The sequence below is a fragment of the Gadus morhua genome, chromosome 5, assembly GCF_902167405.1.
Source record: "Gadus morhua chromosome 5, gadMor3.0, whole genome shotgun sequence".
Taxonomy (NCBI): domain Eukaryota; kingdom Metazoa; phylum Chordata; class Actinopteri; order Gadiformes; family Gadidae; genus Gadus; species Gadus morhua.
This window is the reverse complement of record NC_044052.1, coordinates 19,772,228-19,798,699: the sequence shown is the minus strand read 5'-3', so window position 1 is coordinate 19,798,699 and position 26,472 is coordinate 19,772,228. Positions and strand designations below refer to the sequence as shown.

General features: G+C 53.2%; 1 protein-coding gene across 1 annotated transcript in view; it reads left to right on the top strand.

The window, feature by feature from the left end:
* The first annotated feature begins 175 nt into the window (after positions 1-175).
* The window catches only part of pcnx1 (pecanex 1), a 46,993-nt gene continuing 20,696 nt past the window's right edge, over positions 176-26,472 (top strand). The window contains 14 exon segments of the mRNA XM_030356025.1: positions 176-728; positions 2,846-3,060; positions 8,771-8,876; positions 10,567-10,606; positions 11,524-11,595; positions 12,268-13,925; positions 13,927-14,182; positions 16,657-16,789; positions 19,990-20,189; positions 20,856-20,946; positions 21,434-21,491; positions 22,512-22,759; positions 24,174-24,327; positions 24,709-24,741. Coding sequence (XP_030211885.1) covers positions 576-728; positions 2,846-3,060; positions 8,771-8,876; positions 10,567-10,606; positions 11,524-11,595; positions 12,268-13,925; positions 13,927-14,182; positions 16,657-16,789; positions 19,990-20,189; positions 20,856-20,946; positions 21,434-21,491; positions 22,512-22,759; positions 24,174-24,327; positions 24,709-24,741 — 3,417 coding nt within the window. The 5' untranslated portion in view covers positions 176-575.

The window sequence follows — 26,472 nt, the reverse complement described above, 5'->3', positions numbered from 1 at the left end:
CTTCCTCACAAACACAATAGACCAATTAACGAATTGAATTAGTCAATTTCCTAAACCGTCGAGTATACATTTTACAGATATCTTGTTCTTTGTCAAAGCGTGATGCAAAGATCTGTCCACACGATGGCGCCATCGGGCTTTAATTCTACGAAAGTGTACGCACAAATTTCACCCTCACTCCTGTTTCTGTGTTGCCTTTCTCCTCATTCCTTCGCATCTCGTCATGTTCAGGTTCATAAGGCAACCTCTTTAAAAACGTTGAGTCCGTTTTATCCGGGGCAGAAATGGACAAAGACAGGTGACAGTCCGGCTCACCAGCGGCGTTACACGAATGCCACGAAGAAGAAGCGGCGCGCAGGGTGTGGTGGGATAGGAGGCTTCTCCGTGGAGGACCCGAGCGAGAGCCCCAGCTGGCTGCAGAGAAGATGGCTGCAGCGGGGACTTTCAGGCCGACGTCTGGAGACAAGAGCACTTCTCGTCATGCCGAGTGCTGACCACCGACTCCCCGACGTGTCGGTCCCTTCCTTCGTTGATTCTCCTCCACTCAGTTGAGATTGGACGGGGTGTGTGCAAACATGGGGTCTCAAACTCTACAGATCCTCAGGCAGGGGCTGTGGGCTTCGATCACAGGCGGATGGTACTACGACCCCCATCAGAATACGTTCGTGAACGCGTTGCATCTGTACATCTGGCTGTTCCTGCTGTGTTTCCCCTTCACGCTGTACATGGTGAGTATCTGTTCACTGGCCGAGCGCCCCGGAAGGCAATTAAGTCAAATAGATTTAATGTTTCGTCCCAGGCGATCCTCTGTAGAAACTAAGACAACAATGCACCGTGTCATAACATTAATATAGCCGTTTTAACCGCTGTTAAACCTTACTAAAACACAATCTATGCATCATAAAGCCCCTTGCCTGTGGGTTCATACGGGAGCGTTTCATAACAATGCGTGATTCTAATGGCATTGTGTCAAATCTGACGCTCAAATTGTTCCAGCAAGTGTGCCAACCAACGGGTCGGTTGACCCCTCGACAGTTCTATTGTTTATTTGTGAAATCCCTTTTGACAATACTACTCTTGGTTGCTGTAAGTAGGGCATACATTGATATAAGGATATCTTCTATTCAGTAGGATGTATTTGCCCCTTCCCCCATGGCTTGGTGACCCTGGCCAGTACACTGATTGAAGATCATCACTATTGAGTAAATGAACCCATGTAACGCCTCCTTTATCAATAGCCATCCAATCGTGCTGATATCAACCATCACCACACGAGTTAAAACCTACTACTGTTGAATTATCTCGATGAGCCATTAGCTGTCAGAAGGCTTGGTTTTAAATCAGTTTATTTGGATGTTAAATATTAAATGAACACGCACTGCCTATTTAAAGTGTCTTTATACATGCATAGTGACGGCTATATTGAGTTTGAGGTCTGCTGTCTATTCCTGGAGAGGAAGTAAATAGACCAGTGGTATCCTGGCTGTGATCAGAATAGCTAGTAAAGGCCGATACACGATTATAAACAGCCTGTATGGCAGATATACAGCTCTAAATAGTTTGAAAGGCAGATATACAGTTATAAACAGTCTGAAAGGCAAATTTACAGTTGTAAACAGTCTGAAAGTCATATATAAAGTTATAAACAGTCTGAAAGTCGGATATACAGTTATAAACAGTCTGAAAGGTAGATACACAGTTATAAACAGTCTGAAAGGACACTTAACAATCTGAAAGGCAGATGTACAGCTATAAACTGCTGTTTGCTAGCCTCTTCCTTCTGAAATGTGTTTTAATTTTTTGAAGTTATGTTATTCACAGCAACTAAAGAGAAAAGTTTCTCTTTAGATAAACTTGACCTGAAATGGCCATGATCCCCGAAGCGTGAATTAGAAAAAAGCCACCCCAACTACTTGCATATTGTGTGGCTGTTTGGCTGATTTAAAATTGATTCTATGCATAGATTTATCACACCCAGTGTAAACAAATCATGTGCAAACCAGCGGGTGGTGAGAACGCTCAGAGAAGCCTCGGTGGGTTTTATCCGATGAAACAGAAGTAGCAACTATTCACATATACTGTGATGTCCAAGTGACCCATCAATTAATTAACTCAATTACTACTACTCGATTAATTCACTGTTCTCACACACCCACACACCCACACACCCACACACCCACACACACACACACACACACACACACACACACACACACACACACACACACACACACACACACACACACACACACACACACACACACACACCAGCCTGGTGATGCTTGGAGAGAAACGCATCAGTGCAGACTTCACCTAAGGGAATTACCCACAGTTCAAAGCGTTGTGACGTTTACCGCGGAGACCATAGGGAAATCTGGAAATTAGAAAGGTAAACAACAAGACAAGGCTATTGTCAATGCGCGACCAGATGGGAATTTCTGGCTTTTTTCAGTGAGCCGGATCATTTGGATCAGCTCACCAACAAGAGCCTGCTCTTTTGTCTCCCAAACGGTTCTTCATATTTCTGCTTATACCTTTTATAACTCAGCCAAATGTAGCCCTTTCTGACTAATGATTAGTATGTGTAGGCCAACAATCAACTAAATTATTCAACCCACACGCATCCACTCACTTATCACCTGAGATCAATTAAGTCCGTGAGTCCTTAGTCCGGGCTCACTTTGGGATTGGGACACACACACACACACACACACACACACACACACACACACACACACACACACACACACACACACACACACACACACACACACACACACACACACACACACACACACACACACACACACACACACACACTAACGTGTGGCTCTTGGCCCCACAGGCCCTGCCGCCCACCCGGGTGATCGTGGGGGTCTACTGCGGCGTCATCGGCACCACCTTCCTGCTGCTGAAGACGGTCAACTACCGGCTGCACCACGCCCTGGACGAGGGCGAGGTGGTGCAGCGAGGGGGCAAGGGGGCCCCGGGGGGCGGGGCCCGCGGCGAGGGGCCCCCCGCCGACGGCAACGCCCGGCAGGAAGACAGCAACGGGCCGGGGTGAGGGACGCACACAGACAGGCGGACAGACGCACACGCACGCACGCACACGCGCACACAGGTCATAGAGACTGTACTGGTGACTGTTCTGGATGTCGGTCACCAACGTCAACGCAATGGGGCTTTTATTGTGAAAGTCTCTGTTGTTCTTGATAAAACACACACACGCACATCACAATGCACGCACACACGCACACGCACACACAAAATCATACAGAAACACACACACTAACACACAGAAACACAATCACACAGAAACACACACACTAACGCACACACAATCACGCACACTAACACACACTAGGTTAAAGGTTAACAGTCTTATTGTCAAAGCATGAAGTATAACTGTGGTACAGGACGAGAAGCACACCGTGATGCATCGTACCGGAAGACGTTAAGTTTCCCTTAGCGGTGGAGCACACAAAAATAATATGATTTAGTTCCTGCGCACAGGAATTTCCAGGGCTGAGAACCACAGGACTGACGTAGGTTCTCGGGCGCTGGGGCTCTTCAGGTCCACCCTGAAGCTTTTCTTGGATGAGCCACTTTACTCTAAGGTCATCAGCCTCGGCGAATGAGCAGCCGTTTTCTGTCAACACCCGAAGTGTTTCCTCCGATAGGTCACTGAGCAAATGGAGATGTACTTTAAAAGTGGTGAACTGTACTCCCCTGCGCTTACTGTACATCCTGTACATCGATATCTCTGCATCCGTGTCGGTATAGCGTATGCGCCGTATTAGGTATCCTATATAGGAGCCATGGACGTGAGAAATCTCTCAGAAGTTTGAGTGCTGGTGTGAAGGTCTAAGACGGCTCTCAGAGGAGCGCAGGGAGGAGATGGTGGCTGGGGGTGGGTTCAGCAGGCTGAAGGGGGGGGTCCGGGCCTGGGGGAGGGTTCAGCAGGCTGAAGGGTCCGGGCCTTGATCGTCGTCGGTGTTGGCGCTTTTAAAATGGAGGCCAGCCAATGGGTCTTTGGAATATTGCCGATCGGTCACAGATCACTTTAATGGAGAGTGAAGTCAAGCCAAGTTCATTTGTAAAGCCTGTTGTCACAATTACAGACTCAAAGGTCGTCACCGGACAGCCACAAACCAGAGCTCAGAAACCCATTTGGGGAAAGTAAAAGGCATTCAGAGACCCCTAGCTAGCTGACAGTTTGGCAAGGCAAATATAATAATATATAATAATGTGAAAAGCCACGATAAAAAAGAATCCAAGCCTCACAGACAAGTCATCTGTCAATAGGGCAGCGTGTGTCAGACCAAAACCCAGCTACAGGGGAAGTGGTTAAAAAAAAGCCATGTCAGACAGGAAGCAGAAAACCAAATAATCTCCACTTAAAGTTACGTAACAAGTCATCTGCAGTGCTAGAAAACTACAGTAGTGTGTATGCTAACACAGAGCTTGCCACAGCGCTAAATATCTACAACACATTCACAATGCTAACAAAGAGTTAGCTACAGTGCTGCATAACTACAACACATTTATATTGCTAACACAGAGCTAGCCACAGTGCTGTACATCTACAACCCATTCACAATGCTAACACAGAGCTAGCTACGGTGCTGCATAACTACCACACATTTATAATGCTAACACAGAGCTAGCCACAGTGCTGTACATCGACTACAACCCATTCACAATGCTAACACAGGGATAGCCACTGACTGCAACGAATCTGCTAGCTCATGTGTTATTTCCTCTGGCAGAGGCCCGAGTCTGGCCACCCGTTCAGACAGATTTCCAGCTGACCTGGCTGTCGGGCCAATCTCAACCGTTTATCTAATGTGGGGGGCGGGGTTTGAGCCGATCAGTAGCTGTCCAAGATGGCGGCCGCTGATGTAGAACCGTGACTGGTCAGCGGTCCTTTCTCGAACAAAAGAACCAAGAACTGCACTTACTCATACAGCGCTTAAAGCGCTTTACATCATTGCCTAATATTCACCCATTCATGCACACATTAACACACCGACGGCGGTATCAACAATGCAAGGTGAAAGCCTGCTTGTCGCGAGCATTAACCCCTCAGGTTGCAATCACGTTGCAAAGACTACTCCCCCATCCGTCAGCCACGCCCTCCGTCATCCGTTGACGGACGGTGCAGTGGGTAGACGGCAGCGTTAGGGTGAGGCTCAGGGACACCTCGACACTCAGCTAGGTTGAGCGGGGGATCGAACAGAGGCATTTTCAGGGTGTCCGCGGAGGTCTTAAAAGTCTTAAAAAGTCTTAAATTCATTTTTCTAAATTGAAGGCCTTAAAAAGTCTTAAATTCGTCAAAAATGTCATATGCTGGTCTTAAATTTATAAATTAAATTTGTCGGGGCAGGGTTATTTAATTTTTTATTTTTCTTGCGGGACTTTTCGGGAAGGAGATGTACGAGGGGCTACTTTCTTGCTAGCTGCATATATAAACGGATGTCTGCGCGCTTGCTAGCTAGTCTGCAACAATGGGTAAATGCAAGTTCAACGTCAGTTGGCTGGAAGACGTCCGTTTCCGAGGTTGGCTAGCATCCGTTGCCAACCCAGAACAGGCCAGATGCATTCCGTGCAAAAGTAGCCTACATTCAAGCTCGGCACCATGGGGATTAAGGCTGTCGTCAGCCATATGCAGAGCCAAAAACATAAAACCTCTGCCAGGAGCCACACACAGACCCCAGCCATTTCTACGTTTTGCATCTCTGCCCCGGCGCTACCGCCGCAGACGGTCCGCGCTGCTAGCACTGACCTGAGGGTAGCATTTGGTGCGACACCAACACTGAAAGCGGAGGTGTTGTGGATTCTAAACACAGTGGTCAAGCACCAGTCCTACAACTCGAATGAGGGGATAGGAGATCTCTTCGGTTTGATGTTCCCTGACTCTCAAATCGCAAGCACCTTTACTGCTGGAAGGGACAAAACGGCGTATATAACTCGCTTCGGACCAGCGCCTTTCATCCGAAACAAGCGAATCTGCAGCGTCTACAAGGCTTTTGTTTTGATATTTGAGACGTTGAACTACGCCACTAAAAGCAAGCAACTTGACGTGCACGTCCGATATTGGGTCGGAGATCGAGTGCATTCCCGGTACTTGGGCTCGCAATTCATGGGGCCCCACATATATGGGGGTAAAAGGGATGATGATTCATAATATTTTTTAGATAAAATGCAGAATCTTTTCACTTACGAATTAACACGGTCGGCTATTTTTGCCAGCACGCCACCCTAGCCATATTATGGGCAACCGTGTTCCCCTTGGCTGTGATTTGAACTTTGAATTCCTCGTAGGAGTTCATAATAATACATTGCTCGCCTTGGATGAAATACACCGCTCTTGCGCGATTTATTTTGCATAAGGGTGAGTCAAATGACGCGAGAAACGCCCCTTTTATGTGAGCGCGCATTGAACCTAAAGCGGAAAACCTGGTTCAACTAATTGAATCTAAAGTGAGCGTCGTGGTACCATTTAACTGTGATTGCGAGTTGCGGCTCTGTCGAGCCAGGTTTTCCCAAGAAAGCCTGGGTATGTTCAACGAGGTTCGTGGTATACCCCCCAGGTCTTACTGAAGGCATTTATTTAATGGTGAAAATATTATTAATCAGTGGCGTAAATATTGACGGTGCAACCGGTGCAGCTGCCCGGGGGCCCAGACGCTGTCACCCCCCTCTCAACAACTTACAACTTGGGTGCACCATGAATACGTGCTGGTGCACCCAAATTAAAGATTTAGGCGCACCAGTGCACCCAAGGAAAAAGTTAGTCTGGAGCCCTGGAGTATCACTTTATGTTCAATAAACAGACAGAAAGTAAACTTGAATGAGTCTCATTGAGTGACGCACATGCTATGCTTGGGTTGTAATACAGCGGGATCCCCCCCACCATCGCGGGTTTAAGGTCTTAAATTTCATTCAAGGTGGTATTAAAAAGGTCTTATAAAGTCTTCAATTTGACTTGCTGAAACCTGCAGATACCCTGATTTTGGTATGTGGCCGTCGACACCGCCCCTTGGAAAGCTTCTAACTGAGAGGTCGCAGACCGATGCGCGTTTGCAAAGTGGTCCGTCGATGTGGAGTTCGGAAAATCGGAGCGTTATCCGAACGCAAACACACAGCTAGCTACAGGGCTTTACAGCCAGGGCAAAGTGGGAGGGGCCGCCGGTGGTCGTCAATATGAGTGGAGTGCCATGAAGTTCCTCTCCGGTGAGATTTTAATCTACTGTTTACAGTCTGTGTTTTGGGTCGAAGGTCAGTCCTCTGGCTGTTTGGCGTGGGAAAAGATACTGGTCCACCTGGAGAACCAGTATCTCACCTCCCAGGGCACCGACGTAGATGTCGTTTTTTGGACTTTCCCGCTATCCCCAGTGATTCGTATTTGAGAAGGATAAACAATGCAAGCCTTAAGTCCTAGCTAGCCATCCTCGCGTTAGCCAGCCATTAATGTCTTAGCTATCCATCCATGCCCGGCCTAGCTTGTCACACAGGTCCTAGCTAGCACCCAGGCCCCTAGTTGCTAGCCATCCAGTTAGCTAGATGGAAAGCCAGCAGTGTCTCAGCTAACCTAAGTCCCTGTCAACCTAGTGACAGCCTTCCAATTCACATCAAGCCGGGTACTAATTCTAACCAGCTCTACCACAGTCGTTGCTAGGTATCAGCTAGTCTGGGTTATTTCTCCACAGCTGAGATGTCTCGGGGATAGCCATGCCTCAGTAAGCAAGAAAGCCAGGCCCGGCCTTAGCCATCCGAGCTCCCAGTCTGCCAGGTCGACAGCCAGCCAGGTCTGAGGCTTGTTTTGGAGAAGTGACTCGCTCTCACATTCCAGAGGTCGTGTTGAGCAGGATGCAGGGAGAAGGGGGAAGGGGGGGGGGAGAGGAGGGGAGAGCAGGAGGCCAGGGGAGACGAGGGCAGAGGAGGAGAGAAACTGAGGACGAGGAGAGCAAGAGAGAGGAGGAGGAGGAGGAGGAGAGGCAGGGAAGGAGGGCAGAGGAGGAGAAGAATGAGAGCAGTGGACCACAGAGCTGGTAGCCACTCTACCCACACATCTGGAGTCACATTCCAGGTCCTTCTAAAAGCAGACAAGCTGGTCTTTATGGACAACGACGTACGTGTGTGTGTGTGTGTGTGTGTGTGTGTGTGTGTGTGTGTGTGTGTGTGTGTGTGTGTGTGTGTGTGTGTGTGTGTGTGTGTGTGTGTGTGTGTGTGTGTGTGTGTGTGTGTGTGTGTGTTGTCCTGTCCTCCCTGAGTCCTACTCCCCATCGTCCTTGCCGTCCCTGCTCAGGTCCTGTGTGTGTGTGTGTGTGTGTTTGTCCGTCCAGCTGGACCTGTTATGAAGGGTCTCTGGCATATGGGAGTGATTTATACGCGGCAGTCTGCCGGATGACAGCGTTGCCAGATTGGGCCAGATTTCCCGTCCAATCTGGCTGGCCCAAATCTGGCAACGCCGTCTGCCGGCTGTTTGCCGCCTAAACAAGTCTGACTCGATGCTGTCGCCCCGCCGTTAGTCAGGCTGCAAATGTGCAGACGTCAAGGCGGTTATTTGAATCCCGTGTTGGCGAAGTTGCACAATCAGGTTTGCCCCCCTCCTGAGCCAGGGAGTACTGGTGGTGACGTCAGGCTGTGTGTGTGTGTGTGTGTGTGTGTGTGTGTGTGTGTGTGTGTGTGTGTGTGTGTGTGTGTGTGTGTGTGTGACGTGTGTGACGTGTGTGTGTGTGTGTGACGTGTGTGTGTGTGTGTGTAGGGACCCTGGAGGGGGTATCGAGATGGCAGACCTGATCCGACAGGAGACCCCTCCCGTGGACTGCAGCTCCAGGAACTCCTACACTGGGACCGAGTCCAGCCACCAGGTGGGTCTGATGCCAGGACCCCTGTAGGGTCTACTGCACTATAGGGACCACTGACTACTGTACTATAGAGACCACTGGCTACTGTACTATAGAGACCACTGACTACTGTACTATAGAGACCACTGACTACTGTACTATAGGGACCACTGACTACTGTACTATAGAGACCACTGACTACTGTACTATAGGGACCACTGACTACTGTACTATAGGGACCACTGACTACTGTACTATAGAGACCACTGACTACTGTACTGTATAGACCACTGACTACTGTACTATAGAGACCACTGGCTACTGTACTATAGAGACCACTGACTACTGTACTATAGAGACCACTGACTACTGTACTATAGGGACCACTGACTACTGTACTATAGAGACCACTGACTACTGTACTATAGAGACCACTGACTACTGTACTATAGAGACCACTGTACTATAGAGACTACTGTAATATAGAGACCACTGTACTATAGAGACTACTGTACTATAGAGACCACTGTACTATAGAGACTACTGTACTATAGAGACCACTGTACTATAGAGACCACTGTACTATAGAGACCACTGTACTATAGAGACCACTGTAATATAGAGACCACTGTACTATAGAGACTACTGTACTATAGAGACTACTGTAATATAGAGACCACTGTACTATAGAGACCACTGTACTATAGAGAACACTGTACTATAGAGACTACTGTACTATAGAGACCACTGTACTATAGAGACTACTGTACTATAGAGACCAGTGTACTATAGAGACCACTGTACTATAGAGACTACTGTACTATAGAGACCACTGTACTATAGAGACCACTGTACTATAGAGACCACTGTACTATAGAGACTACTGTAATATAGAGACCACTGTACTATAGAGACCACTGTACTATAGAGACCACTGTACTATAGAGACCACTGTAATATAGAGACTACTGTACTATAGAGACCACTGTACTATAGAGACCACTGTACCATAGGGACCACTGTACTATAGAGACCACTGTACTATAGAGAACACTGTACTATAGAGACTACTGTACTATAGAGACTACTGTACTATAGAGACTACTGTACTATAGAGACCACTGTACTATAGAGACCACTGTACTATAGAGACCACTGTACTATAGAGACCACTGTACTATAGAGACCACTGTAATATAGAGACCACTGTACTATAGAGACCACTGTACTATAGAGACCACTGTACTATAGAGACCACTGTACTATAGAGACTACTGTACTATAGAGACTACTGTACTATAGAGACCACTGTACTATAGAGACCACTGTACTATAGAGACCACTGTACTATAGAGACCACTGTACTATAGAGACCACTGTACTATAGAGACCACTGTACTATAGAGACCACTGTACTATAAAGACTACTGTACTATAGAGACTACTGTAATATAGAGACTACTGTACTATAGAGACCACGTCTTGTTCAAAGGCGCCTCCGGGTACGTTGTGAACATCGGGTATTGAACCCAGTATCTTTTAACCAACGCTCCCAGTCCATCACCACGCAGCCACAGACGGGTGTCTCTGATCGGCGTCATTAGCCCGTGTGGCAGTACCGGGGTGCTGCGCGGTGCGGGTCCCAGGAGCAGAGGTCTGTGGTGTACGGCAGTGGCTCTGATCGTCGTCCTCGCTGTCCGTTTTTGTGTTTCAGATGGCGTCCACCCACGGCGGCGGCGCCACGAGGGCCAAAGGTAGACCCCGCCGCCTCTCTCTGAGTACGAGACACAGGCCTGGCCGCTGTCCCACCGCCGCCCACACAGACCGTATCGCCGACGCTTAAAACTCTTTAGAGCGGATGTAGCGTCGGCTTATTGGTGTCGGGAGTGCCAGTCAGTCCCACCGCTGTAAACGTAACGCGATAAACCCCGGAGCAGAGTGTGTTTACCTTTTCCTCTCATAACCACTTTATTTTCCCGGTCACCGTCTTTATGTGCTCGCGCTCTCGTGCTTCCGTGTTCCCGCGTCCGTCTTGTGGTTTTTCCGTATCTCTGCGTCTTGCCTGTCTGCCGCTCACAGATCCACAGATCCGTCCCGGACATTCCTCTGTGTCTCTGGACGGCGTGCCTTCACACCGGCGCGCAGTGCGTGCGTTCTGTCGCGTTGGTGTTTCTATCGGTGGGGCTAGCCTAGCGTCGAGTGCGTGCTGAGTCAGTAGAACTCTGCCCTCTTTCTCCCTCCTCTTGTCTCCCTTCCTTTCTCTCCCACATCTTTCTCTCCTCTTCTCTCCCTCCTCTCCCCGCTGAGCGAGGGATGACGGGCTGCGCCGCGTCAAAGAGCTACAAACAAGAATCTGATTCGCTCGCATGTTATCATCGTTAGGTCCTCTGGTTTATCGTCAGCGCCTCGTCGTCTGTAATGTTTTCATCGTTAGGGCGTCTGGCTCTCCGTCAGCATTACATCGTCTGTAGTGTTTTCATCGTGATGTCATCCGTTCCTCATCTACTAGGTCCAGTGTTTGGCCCCGATCACAAACACACAGGATGCAGTGTTTACGCGACGCGTCATTCATGTTGAGGCGTTTAGCCGACTCTAATGAGCAGTTGATTAATGAAGGGATGTCGAAGGCTGTCATTGGCTGACGCCTCCCCCCCTCACCCCCTGGTTGCAGGAGGAGACATGGGGAGGAACGCGGGTGACGACATGAGTTTGACGCTGGTGGAAAGCTGCAGCCACGACCACGGTACGGGTCTAACGTTGCTGAAGGGATTCCCTTTTAAAGCCCATTTATCTGTCTCATCCAGATTCCGACGACTAATCGTTTGACTCTGAATTCATCATTGTTCGTCCGGATGGGGGGGTTTGTGAGGTTAGCATTTGCTCTCTGTTAACCGAGAGAAGCTTTTAATGAGATTTCCAATGTGACATGAACACTTATTCAAAACGAGTGCCAGTAACAGAATAACAACAACATTGTTGTCTACAACCATAAACAATATAATATGCCACAATATGATATCATAATAAAATATACAATGTATGACAACATGATGTATTACCAGATAATCAGCACTATTTTTGGGCGCTGTGATTATTATTTACAGATGTTACTCACTGATATCGCTGCGTATCCCTTTAATTACAAAACCTAAACTGAACCCGGACCGAACTCCCGTCCAATCAGATGTCTTTAGAAGCCTTCAGGCTTTTACCGCTTTGTACTTTCAGAGATTCACATCGAGACTCGAGCACCTTATCATCCTCCCAAGAAACAGTTATAGTCATAGTCTCTCGGCACAAGATACAGGAACTGAGATTAGGAAAATAACGCTCAAAGTAAAAATATAGAGACAAAAAATGGATGAATGAGAACCGTCCTCTAACCTGTAGTCTGTCTGTCTGTCTGTCCCCCCAGACCTGCTGTCGGACACCAAGATGTACTGCCTGGTGTCCAACGACTCCTTCGCCTCCATGCTACCCTCCACCTCCCTGGGCCCCCTGGAGCTGCCCCGGGACCCCCTCTCCGCCGAGCTCTGCAGCTCCTCCTCCCACCTCCTCCACCCCTTGCTGACCTCCACCTGCGAGACAGAGGCCCCGCCGGCGGCCCCCCCACCACCACCCACCACCTCCACCTCCTCCTCCTCCCTCCCCCTCCAGTCACAGTCCTTCCGCAAGGAGCTGCGGTCCCGGGGCCTCCCCCGCACCTCCAGCTCGGCGGGCGGCGCCTTCCCGGACCCCTCCCAGCCCGACCTGGCGCCGTACCCCCCCGCCCTCGCCCGGAGAGGCGGGCTGGACCCCGTGTGCGAGCTGGAGGCGGCGGCGGCGGCGGTGGCGGCGGCGGTGGCGGCGGCGGCCTGCCGGGCGCCGGGGCCCGGGGACTGGTACGACCTGCAGCGGCAGGAGCCCGCCGTGGCCTCCACCTCCGGGGCCTCGCGCGACGCGGGCGAGGGCGCCTCGGGGCCGCAGGGGGGGGCGAGGGGCCGGTGCCCGGCGGGGGGTCCCAGCGCCGAGAGCCTGCGGAGCCTGAGCACGCGCAGCAGCGGCTCCAGCGACAGCTACGGCAGCGGCAGCACGGAGCGCGACACCACCAGCACCGTCAGCAGCCTGCACAGCGAGCAGACGGGCTCCACCCGCGTGGAGAGCCTGCCGTCGCTGTCGGGGGACGAGCGGGGGTCCCGGGACCGGGGGGACACGCCGGGCTCGTCGGCGTCCGGGCCCCACCCGGAGGGCGGCGGCCGGACTTGTAGTCACGGCAACGGGGCCCCCCGGGGGCTGGGCTGCCGGCCGTCGCGCGAGGCCAACCGGAACCCCCACGCCAACGAGCTGACCGCCAAGAACCCGCCCCCCGACACGCCCGGCCCCGCCCCCAAAGACCCGCCGTCGGACCCCCGGCGGGAAGAGACGCCCGCGACAGCGGTCGGCGTGGTCGCCGTGGAAACAGAACAGCAGGAGCAGGAGCAGGGGGAGGAGGGGGGGGACGTGCGGCCCAAGTCGTCGGCCCCCGCCCACGCCTCCCCCTCCTGCTCCTCCTCGGCGGGGGCGGGGGGCCGCAGGGGGGGGCGGCGCGGCCACGGCAAGAAGCGCGCCAGCAGCTTCGACGCCAGCCGCCACCGGGAGTACGCCGCCGCCGCCGCGCGCGGCCTCGCCAAGCCGCGCAGCGCCGTGTTCCCCGCCGCCGCCAACGCTGCCGCCGCCGCCACCGCCGGCAACAACAACAACAACGAGGAGGACTGGAGCGACCAGAGCGAGCTCAGCGCCGCCTCCAGCCGGGCGTCGGCCCACCGCCTCAGCACCGACAGCTCCTCCAGCCTCACCTCGCGCTCCTGCCACTCCCCCGAGGGCTGCTACCGCGCCCTGAGGCCCCCGCCCCCCTCCTCCGGCCCCCCTCCCCCCGCCGCCGCCGCCGCCACCACCGCCACCTCGGCCCGGAGGCCCCGCCCCTCCCGCCGCGCCGCCTCCGCCGCCGCCGCCGGCAGCCCCGGCGGCGCCCGGAGCCACGCCCGCGTGCTGAGCCTGGACAGCGGCACGGCGGCCTGCCTTAGCGACCCCCGCCGCCTGGGGGCCGCCCCCCCCCCCCGGCGCCGGCCCCGCCCCCCCCCGCGCCGCCGGGCCCCACCCGCCCCTCACCTCCTCCAAGTCGGACCTGGAAGCCAAAGAAGGGGAGGTGCTGGACGCGGCCTCGCTGCTGGGCCGCGCCTCCCAGCTGGAGTCGGTCACCCGCTCCCGGAACGGCCCCCCCGGCCAGGCCGGGCCCCCCGGGGAGGCGCCCGACGCCCCCGCCGCCGGCTCCTCCTCCTCCTCCTCCGTCTCCACCGCCGTCGCGCTGCGAGGTAGGTCCCCCAGGGTCCGGTCGACCTCCGGGCTCCAGGGGCCCGGCAATTTAAGCAGCTCAGACGCTGGGGGTCGTTCCGTTGTTGCCCCTTGTGTGTGTGTGTGTGTGTGTGTGTGTGCGTGCGACGTGTTTGCATGTGCTCCAGTGCGCCCGTCTCCGTGTGTGTGTGTGTGCGTGTGTGTGTGTGTGTGTGAGTTTGTGCGCTCCTGTGTGTGTGTGTGTGTGTTTGTGTGTGTGTGTGTGTGTGTGTGCGCCTGCTCCAGTGTGCCCGTCTCTGTGCGTGCTCGCTCCTGTGTCTGTGTGTGTGTGTGTGGGTGTGTGTGTGTGTGTGTGTGTGTGTGTGTGTGTGTGTGCGCGCGCGTGCTCCAGTTATCAAGACTTATCAGGCTGCGTTACCACGGTGAGTCTCCAGGGGTGTGCAGCCAGCCGCCGCTGCCTCGGCCGTCCCCGAGCAGGAGGAGCCGAGACAGGGGCCTCTTTGTGCTGCCGAGGTTAGAGCAACAGGAGCAGCTACACAGGCACGCACACACACACACACACACACAGGAGCACACCCGCGCGCACACACAGGCACGCACACACACACACACGCACACAGGAACACACACGACCGCACGTAGGAACACACGCTCACTCGCTCGCTCACTCACTCACTCACACGCAAGCTCACTCGCTCACTCACTCTCACACACACAAATGCACACACATACACACACGCACACACACCTTATAGCTTTCAGGAGTGTGTGTTCATTCACCCAGGTACTGATCGACCTGCTGGTTGATATTTTTAACATTGGGGCGAGTTTAGTAGTTTAGTTTATGAGCAGCTCGTGACATCTGTTAGAGTGTGTGTGTGGGGGGGGGGGGGGGGGGAGATGGACCTGGACTTTCCCTTTGTGGGCAGAGGCAGATTCAACAGGTTTCCACTGTGATGAGTTTGGCTGTTTGTTGGGCGGGTCGTCGAGAGAGAGAGAGAGAGAGAGGGGGGGGGGCCGACCAAACACTTCCATGTGACCCCCAGCTCTATGCTACGCTCTGAGCTATGCTAGGCGCTAAGCTAGCCCCACCACAAGACAGCTGTCGTCCGTTCTGGTCCAACCCGCCGAGGCCTGGCGCCGGCTGCCTAGCAACGGTTTGTTTGTAAACACAGGGTTCATTAATCAAGGGTTCTGGGATGGGAGCTGGGTCAGTATATTGGGACTGGCCGATGAATCCCATTCTTCCCAGTATCGTCCGTCCGTCTGTGTTTTGAATGGCGGGCTGGTGTTAATGATGGGCTGCTACGCGTTAACCTGGGAGTCTAGACAGACGTCATTTGGTTATGAAATACGAATATCTGTGGTCTGGACGTGGTACATGGAACACGCCGGCGGTCCCGTTAACTGGTAGGCGTGCGGTGTCCATACTGGGTCCTGGGTACTGGTTGTTCCACTCCCAGCCCGCAAAGTTTCTGGGTTTGATCCCCCGATGTCAAACTCGCGAGTGACCCCCAAATCTCAAGTTCACTGTTGGGTGCAGTGGATCGGAGTGTGACCTCACCGGGAACAGGAGATACTGAACCATCGCCCCCTACTGGTGGTTCAGGGGACTACGGGTCGTAGCCAGAACTGCAGTCCCGCTCCGTCGCCTCTCTCGCGCTCCGCCTCTCTTGTCTCTCACCAGCAGACACACGCAGGGTGCTCTGTCTAGCTCGCCCACTGTCTGTCTCTCCTCCTCCTCCTCTCTCAGCCTTGTGATGTGGGAAACATTTGATTTGCTTTTTTTGGTATTGCAGAGCAAAACGTTTGCATTGCCAAACATAATGACGTTATAATTATTCTGATTATATTAAGACATGGATTGATTGATTAATGAACCGATTTCCTCTCGTTCAGTCCTCGGAGAGCGACTGCAGCTCTGGGCCAGCTGCTCAGGGTTTGACCTCATCTTGATTCATATTCTCCTCAGCTCGGTGCTTCTCTACTCCTCCTCTCACCTGTAGAGCTCCTGCGCTTCTTTCTCACTGCAGGCGTTGCTATGACACCTGAAGTCCCTCCAGGGATTATCAAAGGTTCATCTCATCTTATAACCTCTCTTCTCTCTCCTTCCCTCTCTCTCTCTCCTCCCCTCCCTCCCTCCCCTCTCTCAACCCCTCCCTCCTCAACCCCCCCCTCTTTCCATTCCTCTCTTCCTCCATTCCCCCCCCTCCTCTCCTCTCTTCTCCTCTTCCCTCCTCCCTCCCCCCTCCCCTCCCTCCCCTCCCTCCCCTCATCCCCCTCATCCCCCTCCCTCCCCCTCCCTCCCTCCCTCCCTCCCACCCTCCCCTCCCCCCTCCCTCCCTCCCTCCCCTCATCCCTCTTCCCTCCCTCCTCCCTCCCCTCAACCCTCCCCCTCCCTCCCCTCCCCCCCCTCCCCTCCTCCCTCCCTCCCCCCTCCCTCCCCCTCCCTCCCTCCCTCCCTCCCCCCTCCCCTCATCCCTCCCTGTGATAGGTCAGGGCGGGGGTGAGGAGCCGGTGACGTTCCGGAGGGAGCGCAGCACGTTCCGGCGCCAGGCGGTGAGGCGGCGCCACAACGCCGGGAGCAACCCCACCCCCACCGCCTCGCTGGTGGGCTCCCCGCTCAGGTAGGTCAGGGGTCAGGGGTCAGGGGTCGGAGCCTCCCCTCTCTGGGGTTCATCCATTCAGCCGCCTGTTCGTCCGTGATTCATCCACCCACCCGTCAGCCAGGAGAGAAATGCTCCCAGCAGCTCGGCTGGTCACTTACTCTGTTGCTCTGGTCTGCTACTCTGGTCTGTTGCTCTGGTCTGTCGCTCTGGTCTGTTAATCTGGTCTGTTAATCTGTTGCTCTGGTCTGTTACTCTGGTCTGTCGCTCTGGTCTGTTACTCTGTTGCTCTGGTCTGTTACTCTGGTCTGTTGCTCTGGTCTGTTACTCTGTTGCTCTGCTCTGTTACTCTGGTCTGTTGCTCTGCTCTGTTACTCAGTCGCTCTGGTCTGTCGCTCTGGTCTGTTACTCTGGTCTGTTGCTTTGGTCTGTTAATCTGGTCTGTTGCTCTGGTCTGTTACTCTGTCGCTCTGGTCTGTTACTCTGGTCTGTTGCTCTGGTCTGTTACTCAGTCGCTCTGGTCTGTCGCTCTGGTCTGTTGCTCTGGTCTGTTGCTCTGGTCTGTTGCTCTGGTCTGTTGCTCTGGTCTGTTGGTATGTTGGTCAGTTGGTCTGTTGCTCTGGTCTGTTGCTCTGGTTATTTGCTCTGTTGCTCTGGTCTGTTCCTCTGGTCTGTTGCTCTGTTGCTCTGGTCTGTTCCTCTGGTCTGTTGCTCTGTTGCTCTGGTCTGTTCCTCTGGTCATTTGCTCTGTTGCTCTGGTCTGTTCCTCTGGTCTGTTGCTCTGTTGCTCTGGTCTGTTTCTCTGGTCATTTGCTCTGTTGCTCTGGTCTGTTCCTCTGGTCTGTTGCTCTGTTGCTCTGGTCTGTTTCTCTGGTCATTTGCTCTGTTGCTCTGGTCTGTTCCTCTGGTCTGTTGCTCTGTTGCTCTGGTCTGTTTCCTGGGTGGCCGTTCTGCCCCCAGCGTCTCGGCCGCTCTATCTACCTGTCTCCAGTGGACGCTGAAGGACTTAATGACTGCAGTGGATATCGCATTACCTCTGATCGTGGATTATGGACCGCTGCAATATCTACATCCACACCGGATATGATGAGCCGGGTCGGGTTGCAGACACTCTGAAACGCTGTGCCGGTGGAATATCTGGAGGGTTCTGAAGAACCCCAGGAAGTGAAGTTAGACGGGGACTGAGAGAGGGACGAGAGGCGGACACAGCGGCTCTGAGCGCAGCGCTTTTACTGTGAAGGCCAGCGGTGGCTCTGAGCGCAGCGCTTTTACTGTGAAGGCCAGCGGTGGCTCTGAGGGTAGCGCTTTTACTATGAAGGCCAGCGGTGGCTCTGAGCGCAGCGCTTTTACTATGAAGGCCAGCCCGTGGCGTGACCGTTGTTTCCTTTTGCTCTCAAGGTCTGTTTGGCCTTTCCTTCCTCTGCTGAATACAAGGACACACAGGTTAACAAAACCGTTTCCTCTGTATTCAGCCAAGAGATTGAACCTCGTGACAGATCGATTCCTTACAGGTCAAGGATCGTTGTGTTCGATAAATAAATTAAACAAAGGATTTCCCCAAACTGGAATAGCTTGCCGGAGGGGAAAGTAGGGGATGAAGGTAGGGTTGAAGAGTAGGGGCTGATGAGTAGGGGGTGAGAGAAAGGGGGTGAAGAGTAGGGGGTGATGAGCAGGGGGTGAGAGCAGGAGTGGAGATTAGGGTTGCCAGCTCCGTGCGAGGGAGGTTGAAGGGCTGCAGAGACACAAGCACTCGTATGACGTACTGCGTACTGATGGCAGACCACTCCTCTGGCCTGGGGGTCAGCTCGACGCACGCGAACGCCCCCCCCGGCGTCTACATTAATATTACATATATTAATATTTATGCACCATGCAGACGGTGGCCGGCTCCTTCCTCCCTCACCGACAGGCCCTCTCCCTCCTGGGCCAAGGTCACGTCTCAAACTGCTGAGCACCGGAATGTAAATTAAGCTGAGAAAGTCTTTGAGGGGTCGATAACGTTTTTTGTGTTTGTGTCCAGTCATCGCTCGTCATCTTCTCTCTCGCTCTCGCTCTCGCTCACTGCCTCTCTCTCGCTCACTCACCCACTCGGTCTCTGTCTCTCTCGCTAACTCACTCACTACTCCTCTGTCTCCGTCTCTCACTCACTCACTCTTTCTGTCGATGTCTCTCTCTCTCTCACTCACTCACTCACTCACTCACTCACTCACTCACTCACTCACTCACTCACTCACTCACTCCTTCTCTGTCTCTGTCTCCCTCACCCACTCTCTCATTCTCTTTCTGTCTCTCACACTCCAACACTCACTTTGTCTCTGTGTCTGTCTCTGTTTCCCTCACTCCCTCACTCACATAATCTCTGTCTCTCACTTCTCTCTCTCTCTCTCTCTCCCCCTCTCTCTCCCCCTCTCTCTCCCTCTGTGTCGCCACCTAGTCTAGAAAGTTGTGCTGGGATCACTATCGTGACTTCATCTTATTTGGCCTGAAGGTCTTTGTCTGTGTTATGGATTCAACACGGCTGTTTGTACACCTCCTAAAGATGGATATATGTGCTTGGGGATTTATAATATCATATTCATGAATCTTGTCGATGCAAAACACGACAAAGACTGTATTATTGGCTCATTATGTACTTGATGAGATAAGGTTTGCTTCATAGGTTAAAGCCCTTAAAGGATGTGTGCTAGATATTGTGTCCACAACACCATTAACCAGAGACTAAATGATCATGAATGATGTGGTAGGGACGAGCGATGCAGCATAATGCTGACCTCAGAGTCCACTGGCGCATCACATGGTGGTGAGGAGACTCTGGGTGATCACGATGACAGCATCCTGTGTTTACCAGGATTCTCTTTATGACCCGGCCTGACGAGGATGAAGATGACGATGATTGTGTGAATCATACCCTCTTCCCCCCCCCTCTGTGGGCGGCATGAGGCTCAGGAAGTGGAGCGGGGTTGGCTGGTCACCGGAAGGTTGCTAGTTCGATTCCCGGGCTCCTTCTGGCCCGAGTGTCGAGGTGTCCCTGAGCAAGGCACCTCACCCTGACTGCTTCCGACGCGCTGGCTGTCGCCCTGCGTGGCCGACACCGCCGTCGGTGTGCGAACGTGTGCGTGAACGGGTGAATGTGAGACAACGTTGTAAAGCGCATTGAAGGGACCACTGGTTAGGGAAGCGCTGTATAAATGCCGCTCACCCTCCCCCCCCCCCACACACAGCCTCCAAGACGTGCTCAGCCAGGCGTCGCAGTCGTCGTCGTCGACGTCCCAGGTCAAAGGTCAGCCGTCGCGGGCGTCGTCCCAGGTGACGGTGCTGAGCGCCAGCGCCTCCCTGCTGGCCAGGACGGGCAGCTCGCACCTGGAGGGCGCCCAGGACAAGGCCTCGCTGGTGGGCGGGGCCAGTCTCCACGACGACTACGGTAGGAGCCCAAGGCGTGCGTCTGCGTGCGTGCGTGCGTGCGTGCGTGCGTGCGTGCGTGCGTGCGTGTGATGTCATGGAACCCTGCATGTCCCGCGACGGCGAGGGATTCAAAGCCTGAGGCGGACATCTGCGTTGCCCGGACGACGTAGGAACGCTGGGGAAGGAGGGAGGGAGGGAGGGGGTAGAGCGAAAGGGGGGAGGAGGAGGGGATGGAGGGAGGGAGGGAGGAGGGGATGGAGGGAGGGGGTAGAGCGAGAGGGGGGAGGAGGTGAGGAAGGAGGGAGGGAGGGAGGGGGTAGAGCAAGAGGGGGGAGGAGGTGAGGAAGGAGGAAGGGAGGGAGGAGGAGATGGCGGGAGGGGGGAGGAGGTGAGGGGGGAGGGAGGGAGGGGGTAGAGCGAGAGGGGGGAGGAGGTGAGGGGGGAGGGAGGAGGAGGCGGGGAGGGGAGGAGAGAGGAGAGGGATTATAAGATAGGATTTCCCAGATAGCATCCTGTCTTTTGATTGGCCAGGCATGCTGGTCAACATGGCTTCCTGTGACCGCCTCATTCAGCGATGGTGGACAGCTCTAAATAGGGTCAGCGCATTATCAGCTAGAGACTGAGACCCTCGGACAGGTAGCCCAGGTCGTCACGGTGACGTGGCTCTCTCTGATTGGTCCCCCAGGCAAGCTGGCGCCGTCGCTGTACGAGGTGACGGGCGGCTGCACCCTGGGCAGCTTCGTACCAGAAACCCGCCGGGCCTCCAACAACCTGTGGTGGGTGTTTCGCAGTTTGTCGTAAAGGAACTTACCGACTATTAAAGCTTTAACGGAGTGACATTGTCAGAATTTCTTCCTTAATGACTGGTAAAGGTTTAACTGAATGCCAAGCAGACGATTGTCATTCTGTTAAATATTTATTGGTCGGAAAGGAATTAATTTAGAAACGTAAGAAAGGTTGTGATTCCTTGTTTCGCACGGCAACCGGTGACATGAAACCGACGTCGGGAAATCCGATCGGTCGATACAGGAAGAATTATTTACGTTACTACAGATTTAATAATGAAGTATTAGAGAGAATATTTCAACAAATAAATATCATAGTCTATCTTTTCTTTCTTGGTCATCGTAATGGATTAACATGTTGATTTGCAGAAAGTGTATCCCAGTATGCTTATGACATACTCCTGTGTTAAGTGAGCAGTGATATGGTGATATAGGAGCCTGTGCAAGTGACTGAACACCTGTGATCTCCTCTCCACAGGGAAACGGACTCTCACCTGTCCAGTACTACCTCGGTGCGCTTCTTCCCCCATGACCTGGTGAGGACCTGTGTGTGTGTGTGTGTGTGTGTGTGTGTGTGTGTGTGTGTGTGTGTGTGTGTGTGTGTGTGTGTGTGTGTGTGTGTGTGTGTGTGTGTGTGTGTGTGTGTGTGTGTGTGTGTGTGTGTGTGTGTCTGCGTGTGTGTGCGTTTGTGTGTGTCTCTATTTCATTCCTGTGTTTTTGTTGGCACGGTGTGTGTGTGTGTTTGACCTCCTGCACTAACGAGGCGTTTTATTGATGTATCTTCATTACACCAGATACTCCACTATTAATCCATTCCAAGATCAACACAAAAAAAGTGTAACATAATCACTGAAATCAAACACAAGTCACTTCAGTCACTGCGCACCAAACCGCTATCGCAGCGATGGTGTTTCACCAGAGAGGGCGCTGTGCTGTGTTCTCTCGAGACCAGCCGGCAATCTGTATCAGTGGGATCTATCCAAGTCTTACGTCTGGGTGGCCAGCCCCACTTGCGATTGGTCACTCACATCACCAATCGATTTAGTAACGGCCAATCAGCATCAAACCTGGTGGTAGCTTGGGGACCCTTTTTCAACCTCCCAGTTGGGACGGTCCACTGGGTTAACTGGTCATCTGACCCGTCCATCGTACAGCTCTTTTGTACCCACCCACCTGTGATGTCACTAACGGGGAGATCTGAAATGGCAGCGCCACACCTGAAGGTGAAATAACACGAGTGGACTCTTATTACCCGGTGGTAAAAATACACACACATTACGTGTTTGTGTGTTTCTACCACCGGGTGTGATGTCACTTAATGGATCCAAGGGCCAATCAGAGCCGCACCTCAATTAGCGCCCCTTTAAGTGGCATCGAGTCCCTCAGGGTCCACTGGGTGGGGTGGGAGGGAGGGAGGGAGGGAGGAGGGAGGGAGGAGGGAGGGAGGGAGGGAGAAAGAGGAGATCAAGGGGGAGGGGAGGAGGGGAGATGAAGGTAGGAGGGGAGCTGTCTTGCGTCGGACCCCCCTAACCCCGGGCCAGCTCTCTCGCCACCAGATCCGTCTGAACCAGCTGCTGGCCATGGACCCGGAGCGCCTGGACCCCCACGGGGACGGGGACCTGAGCCCCGACCTCCAGGACGCCCCGCCCCCGCCGGCCGGCCTGGACGACCCCGCCGCGACCCCCGGCACGGCCGCCGCCGCCGCCGCCGCTAAGGTCAAGCAGTACTACCGCTTCTGGCTGCTGCCCTACCTCTGGGTGGGGCTGCACTTCGACCGGCTCACCCTGCTGGCGCTGTTCGACCGGTACGACGCACGACACACACACACACACACACACACACACACACACACACACACACACACACACACACACTGCTCCGTCACCGTTCAGGGGTCCGACACACACACACCGCCCCGTCAACGTTCAGGGGTCCGACGGACACCCCCTGCTCTGGCACCACTGTAAGGGGTCAGGGGCTGATGGGGGGAGAGGGAGAGAGGAGGGGAGGGGAGGGAGGGAGGAGAGAGAGGGGGGGAGGGAAGAGAGGGGGGAAGGAGACGGAGGGATAGCAGTCCTTCGATGGCTGCCGCAGTATTTATTCTATAGATTAGTTAAACCCCTCTCTGCATTCGTCTCCCGTCCATCCGTTGGTCTTCCTGGGGGCTAGGATCAATGCGTTGTCTGTCTCTCCGACCCAGGAGAAGGCACTCAGAGGAAGGCTCAACGGAAGTGGCTTCCAATCAGTTTTAAAAGGAGAGATCAGGCGTCGAGGGGTGTCTGGCTGTTTCTCTTTGAAGCGTCTCCGAGTCTTATCAAGATTGCCCCCCTCTCAGAGCGACGCCAACCGGTTGGTTCCGGTTTCGGGCAGACGGGCCGAGATGGCAGCAGCAGCGTTTGATTGGTTTTAAAACAGTTTTTTGAAAGTTTTTCACCAAACATGGGATCATTTGTACGGTTATCCTTCCTCCCTTCGTCGGGTGAAACAGTCTTGAAACGGAGAGATGGAATAAGACGGTTAACATAAAACAACCTACAGGGACCAACCGTCTCGCTTTGTATGAATATTTAATGCCGGAAACGTTGCGGCCGTTCAGAACTCCTCCCTACGTCGCGAGCGTCCGATCAGCAGTCTCACAGCGAGCTTCACAACCGTTAAGAAGCCGTCCCAGAAGCCCTTCTGCTGTTGACAAGATAACCGACTTTCAGCACGTTTGATGCTCACCCTTCAAGCTAAGGATTTAGCACGGTCCACTTAAAAGGAAAAACGTCTAAACTATTGTTCTGGTTCGTTGAGAAAGCACTTTTTCCTTTCATCACAATTTTGTGCTATCGAGCGCAACCATTAACCTTGTTCCTTTCGGGTTTGTTTATAAGTAAAAACATTGAAAACTGTTTCCGATATTAATTATATGCCTTGATTGTTCTTAGCCTAAATCTTTAGTCGCGTTTCCTGAACGTCAACTTGACATTTTGTAGTCCGATGCTAAAGATTCCGAACGTTAGCGGAAGATTGATCGGACGATTGATTGGACGAATGATCGGACAGTGACGTTCGGAATCGATAGCATCGGCCGACAAATCGTCAGGTTGACCTCCGTTTCAATCAGTCAACGCTTTTATCCGACCGCTCGCTCACTCATTCACACACACTCATTCAATCACTTCAACACAATCTTCCGCCCTTACCTAACGCTCCGTCTGCCGCCGTTGCCATAGGAACCGGGAGGTGCTGGAGAACGTGCTGGCGGTGGCGCTGGCGGTGCTGGTGGCGTTCCTGGGCTCGGTGCTGCTGGTCAACGACTTCTTCACGGACATCTGGGTGTTCCAGTTCTGCCTGGTCATCGCCAGCTGCCAGTACTCCCTGCTCAAGGTGGGCGGGGCCATGGGCCTGGGAAAAGAGAAGGCTGATTTGCGTTTAATTTGAATCAATACATTGATAAGAATATAAATCGCCATTGAATTTTAGGGATAAGGGTAAGGGGTCAACCTTACAATTGTTAGTGCTTGGCACTTGGTTCTATGAACATCCTACTGTACAGACTGCGATATATTGTTTCTCTTTCTTCTGATAAATGTACTTATTGTAAGTCGCCCTGGATAAAAGCGTTTGCGAAATGTAAATGTAAACATAACAATTGGTTAATTGGATTTTTTTTTGCATAAAATGAATAATTTTTTTTTTTTTAATAATCGTGGAACGATCTAATTATTTTTACAAAAAACGTAATCTCGATTTTTCTATCTTTCCCAGAGTGTTCAACCAGACTCCTCGTCTCCTCGCCATGTAAGTTTTTAATCTGTTAAAAGGTTCTCGTCTCTTTCTGCAACGTGGGTCATGAGGTTTGGGTTGTGGGTTTCACGTACACAAACGGTTGTGTGGTTGTTCCACGTACAACTACGTCACTTTGCCGTCGGCTCGGGGCATCAGTAACCAAGGGGGGGGCGGATCAGGCCAACCTCGGGTCGACCAATCGTACGGCCTCGTTGTGTCAGCTGACCACACTCTACTGCTGGACAGCAGGGTTAGCTTGCATTGTAAATAGGACAGGGCAAATGTGCAGAGTGGGGGGGGGGGATGGGGTGGGGTTAGGAGGTCTAAAAAAGGATCATTCCCTCAGCACCCTGGGGTGCTCCAGGACCAGATCAGACTTTTAATAGATGGAACTCATGTACCTATTATCTACTTCTGTCTTGTTGAGACACTCTCTCTCTCTCTCTCTCTCTCTCTCTCTCTCTCTCTCTCTCTCTCTCTCTCTCTCTCTCTCTCTCTCTCTCTCTCTCTCTCTCTCTCTCTCTCTCTCTCTCTCTCTCTCTCTCTCTCTCTCTCTCTCTCTCTCTCTCTCTCTCTCTCTCTCTCTCTCCTTCTCTCTCTCTTCCCCCCCTCACCTTACCTCAGGGGGTTTCCCTCCCACCGATGTGCTAAACCCCGCCGTAGTGAAACATGCTATATTTAATCTGTTTATGACCAGACACGCTCTATTAATAGCCGCCCGTCCCGTGCGCGCCCCCGGCCTCCCCAGCCGTCCGTGTAAGCCCGGCCCGTACGGCAGTAATCCTATGATCCATCCTGTTCTTCTTTCATCTCTCCGTGTTCACACACTCCCCCCCCCCCCCCCCCCCCCCCGGGCCTCAGATCAGATCTGTACCCCCGGAAGACCTGCCGCTGTGTCGTCACGGCAACGCGGGGGGCTTTCTGAACCCCCTGGTCCACGCCGCCGTCGGTGGGGAGCGACCAGGGGCTCAGAGGATGTAAACAGGAAGTAGGTTGCCAGGCAACGAGCTGAGGTTATCCCGGCTGCTGCGTTACGGCAAAAGTACCCGAGGTCCCCGATGTGCTCGCGAGGAAACCGATATGGGCGTGTGTGCGTTACAGCGATGTGAACCGGGAGCGTTAAGCAACGGTGATGTGTGGGCTGGCCAGGAGTCTCCTACCCGCTCCTCTCCTCTCCCCTCCTCTCCTCTCCTCTCCCCTCCTCTCCTCTCCTCTCCTCTCCTCTCCTCTCCTCTCCTCTCCTCTCCTCTCCTCTCCTCTCCTCTCCACTCCTCTCCTCTCCTCCTCCCTCCACCCCACCCCACCCCACCCCTCTCCTCTCCTCTCCTCTCCTCTCCTCTCCTCTCCTCTCCTCTCCTCTCCTCTCCTCTCCTCTCCTACCCTCTCCACTCCCCTCCTCTCCTCCTCCCTCCACCCCACCCCACCCCTCTCCTCTCCTCTCCTCTCCTCTCCTCTCCTCTCCCCTCCTCTCATCTCCTCTCCTCTCCTCTCCTCTCCTCTCCTCTCCTCTCCTCTCCTCTCCTCTCCTCTCCCCTAGCCCTGTTCATACAGGCTTAGTTTCCACCGCTGTCACAGCTAGAGAGCTCCAGTTACGGATACAGTCATGATATGAGATACAGTTCATATTATATTTTGTTTCAATATAAATATAATATATGTTATCTGTAATTACTATTTGTAATAATTATTATTATATATAATATAAAGGCCAAATACATATATAATTAGGTCTCTAATTTTAGA